This window comes from Phoca vitulina, unplaced genomic scaffold (genome assembly GCF_004348235.1).
Source record: "Phoca vitulina isolate PV1807 unplaced genomic scaffold, GSC_HSeal_1.0 scaffold11, whole genome shotgun sequence".
NCBI classification, from domain to species: Eukaryota; Metazoa; Chordata; class Mammalia; order Carnivora; family Phocidae; genus Phoca; species Phoca vitulina.
In genome coordinates, this window is record NW_022589714.1 from 43,664,371 (window position 1) to 43,668,265 (window position 3,895).

A 3,895-nucleotide genomic window follows, 5' to 3' on the forward strand; every position below is an offset into this window, starting at 1 on the left:
CCCCCCCCCCCCCCCCCCCCCCCCCGAGCATCCCCTGAAGGTTCCACCCGCTCACTCAGAGCCTGGCTCCTCCAGCCCTGCTCGGACCTCCCAGGCCTGATAGGATAGTCGGGTTTTGCACGGGCCCAGGGCTGAGCAGTGAGGGGATCAGAAGTAAGGGCAGGTTCAAGGAGCCCCATTCCTCTGGGAAAAGGAACTTTGGGGAGAAGACAGGCAGCCTCCAGAACCTCTCCTCTTCCCTTAATCCAAACCAGGTCTGTAAACCTGGCCCGGAGCAGGATGGGAGGAGGCCGCAGGGCCTTTCACCTCCACCCAGTCCCAGCCCTGAGGCAGTAAAGGTGAACCAGAGGGGCGGTCATGCTAATGCGTCTGCAGTCCTGGCTCCTGAAAGATGCCAAGTACACCAGGGAAGTCAAGGCCTGGTGAGGGATTGGGGGAAGGTGCTGGGGAAGCGGGCGTGTCTCCTGTGGCCAGGGTCAGTAGCTGAGCTGGGGGACAGGGAGAGGGAGGGAATGAGTCCGGAAAAGAATTGGGGGGGGGGGCTGGCACATGTGTCCACATCTGGATTCTCAGCCAGCTGGAGTCAGCCTTCACCAAGGCAATGGCCCCTCATCATGCCCCCCTCCCCCACCTGTGCTGGGACAAATTCCAAGGCCTGTACGGGTCCACTCCCCACAGCTGTCAGTTGTTCAGGTCTGGGGGTAGGAACGGGAGGCAGTAGGGAGAGATAGTTCCCTTGACACCGGGCAGGCCCCCCAAGCCTGCGCCTCCTCTCTGCTCTAGCATCTCACAACATCTCTGGACAACCCCCCACTCCACTGGCAGGCTGGCTACAGCCCCCAGCCCGGGAGCCTGCACCCCGGAAAGGCAGGGAGGGCAATGAGAGCAGCAGAGAGCGGCTGCAGGGGTCTATCTGTGGTCCCTGGCCAGTGGCATCCAGGGGACCAAGGTGTCTCTGAGTGTTCCAGTATGTGTTCTGGTATATGTTGTCAACCAGGTTAATCAGAATGGGGGGGGGGGGGTCAGACAAGTGTGTGAGGGGACCTGGCTGCTTCCAGAGGAGCAGGGAGCCTCCTACGTGTTTGCCGCAGGGGCTGGGAGGAGGGGGGCACTCAAGTTCCGCCCGGAGGTCAGAAAGGACAACAAGCTGCCACCGCAGGGTCCCTGGGGCTATGAGTCAAAGGCTGTGCTGGGGGGCTGGTGAGGGGGGAATGGAGCTGGGTGTCCACACCCTGGCCCTCTCCGTCTTCCCGGAGCCTTCTCCGGGTCTTTGAGGAGCGAGCAGGGTGGGCTGGGGGCAGGCACCGCGGGGAGGGCTCAGGGGCGTCGTGGGAGAGGTGAGGTCAGGGCAGGGGCCGTGCCAGGGCCGCGGGCACCACGAGTCTGCGAGGAGCAGGAGTTGGCAAAGTGGTCCGGGGCGATGCGGCGCAGAAGTCAGCGCAGGGCGGCCGCGGGGCAGCGGGTGACCTGGGCGGGGACGGGGACGGCCAGGCAGGGAGCGCCTCGCGGGGCTGGGACGGCTGGCCGCCGTTCGAGCACCCACCTCGGGCCGCCGTCCAAGCACCCGGCTCAGGGCGCCCAACTCTCCAGTCCCTACTCCCCCCACCCCCCGGGCTTCGGTTCCGTCCGCCTGCGGTCGCGGAGTTTCGCTCAAGTCCCGAGCCGCCCCTGCCGGGACCCGGCGCCCGCAGCCCGCAGGGCGCCCCCATGCCTCCTCCCCCCCTTCCCCCGGGGGCCGCGGGTCTCACCTGGGGGCGGGGGCCGGCCCTGCCCACCGCCCCGAGCAGCAGCAGCGCCAGGCAGAGCGGGCTGGGGGCGCGGGCCATGGCGGGGCGCTCAGGACCGGGCCATCGCTGCCACCTGCGGAACCGCGCGCGGCGACTGATCCCCGGCGGCCGGCGGCGCCGGGGGAGGAGCCGGCGCGGGGCCGCCCCGCCCGCGGGAGGGGCCGGCGGGGTCCCGCGTCTTCCGCCCCGGCAGCCCCGGGGCCTCCCCCCCACAAACTCCCCTCTAGCTTGTCGGTCCCGGGCCGGGGGCACCGGGCGCTGCGCTCCGGGCGAGGACCGCTCGGGCTGAGGAAACGCAGGAGCCTGCCACCAGCACCCAGCGCCGCGGGTGCCCTTGCTCGCCCCCCACCTCCACCCCCGCCCCCCCGGCCTCCCCCAGGTTCCCCCGGGCTAAGGAGAGCCAGACCACCCCCCACCTATGCAGGCTACCCCAGAGGAAACTGAGGCCGGACGAGCGCGTGGGACTTGTCCAAGGTCACCCTGCCCGTCAGACCCTTCCGGGAAAGTGTAACTCCAAGAGCTGCGAGTGACTAGTATAAGAAAGAGCCACCCAGCGGGGTTAGCCCTCCCCAAGTCCTCTCCTCATTCCCGAGCTCAGTCAGGAAGGCCGCCCCGGGAGGGCTAAGGTTGGGGGAGAAGCGGGGAGACGAGGACAAATGGATCAATGGAGCCCTGAGTGGAGGGTCTAGAGTTTCCCCCCCAACTCCTGCAGCCCCCACGGCCCTTGTTCTGAATCACTAGACTCTTAGAACCGTGTGTCCCTGTGCCAACGTGGGCCCATGGCTGTTCCCTGTGCCTCCTGCGTCTTTGTCACCCGCTTTGTAGGAACTCTGTATTTTACCTGCCTTTGGATCCACCCTCCACCCCCAAACACAGTGCGGGCAGGGGTTGGGGGGCGGGTGGTGCACGGGCTACCGTCAGTTTCCCTTCTTACAGCCAGGCTGTGGAAGAGAATGAGAAAATGCATTGACTTTACTTCCCTGATGCCCTTAAGGAGTAGGGGTGGGAAGAGCGGATTACCCCAGCCCCAAAAGAACTTTGATGTCACTGTTGGGCAGAGGGGTGACCGCAGCACGCAGTCCTGGACCCGCCATAGGGGGGCATGTCTAGATCATCCCAAAGAGAAAGAGAGTCTGTGAGAGTAACTGCTCCTCAGGGGGAGAACAAAACTTCTGGAAGCCCTGAGGGAAGGTGGAATGGGTGGGGATGGGAATGGCGGGCGGGGAGGAGACAGCCAGTGGCAGGAGCCAGGGGCTCCCTTTCAGCCAGAGGGATCCTCCACTCCAGCAAGCTCTACCTCCACTCCCTGGGAGTCTTGTCTTCCCTCCCCTGCCCAGAAGGCAGATCTACAGTCACCTTCCGCTTGTTCAGCTACACCTGACAGAAAAGCCCAAAGAGCAATGGTGTAACCAAGGGCTCTCATATAAAACAAGACCAGAGGTTCAGCCCAGGGTTGGAGCAGTGGCTCTCTGATCATTAGGGCTCCCCCTGGTCTTCTAGTTTCCACCATTCTCATGGCCCAAGCCTTCCACTAAATGATCCAAGGTGACTGCTCCAGCTCCCACCATGATGTCCAAATGCCAGCCAGCAGGAAGGAGGAAAGGGAAGAGGAGGAGTGCTCCTCCCTGGGTAAGGACACATCCTGAAAGTGGCAACTGTTCCTCAACTGTCCTCACCCATTGGTCAGAATTTATTTTTTTTAATTTTATTTATTTCTTAGAGATAGAGAGAGAGAGCACAAGGGGGGACAGAGGGAGAAGCAGACTCCCTGCTGAGCAAGGAGTCCAATGGGGGGCTCGATCCCAGGACCCTGGAATCATGACCTGAGCTGAAGGCCGCCGCTTAACCAACTGAGCCACCCAGGCGCCCCCATGGGTCGGAACTTAGATGCATGGGCACTCCTAGCTGTGAAGGGGGCTGGGAAAATCTCCCTTTGTCCCTGGCGGTCCCTGGTAAGGTTAAATATTTGGGTTTATATTACTCTAGAAGAAGGCAAAGCTAGATATAGATACACAGATGATCTAGATATCAATACAGATACAGGGGAACAAGTTGCCGGCTCTGCTGTACCAGGGTTGGGAGCTGCGGAGAAGGTATTCAGACAGAAC

The 3,895-nt window shown here is 63.2% G+C and overlaps 1 protein-coding gene across 2 annotated transcripts in view; it reads right to left on the reverse strand.

Annotated features, from left to right (window-relative positions):
* Window positions 1-1,873, reverse strand: part of GLP1R (glucagon like peptide 1 receptor) — a 40,780-nt gene extending 38,907 nt beyond the window's left edge. The window contains exon 1 of one of the 2 annotated variants that reach the window (XM_032409885.1): window positions 1,749-1,873. In XM_032409885.1, the coding sequence (XP_032265776.1) occupies window positions 1,749-1,826 (78 nt within the window). In that variant the 5' untranslated portion in view covers window positions 1,827-1,873. The remainder of the gene's footprint in view (window positions 1-1,748) is intronic. The other variant, XM_032409886.1, reaches the window with a different exon arrangement.
* Between the last annotated feature and the right edge of the window lie 2,022 nt (window positions 1,874-3,895).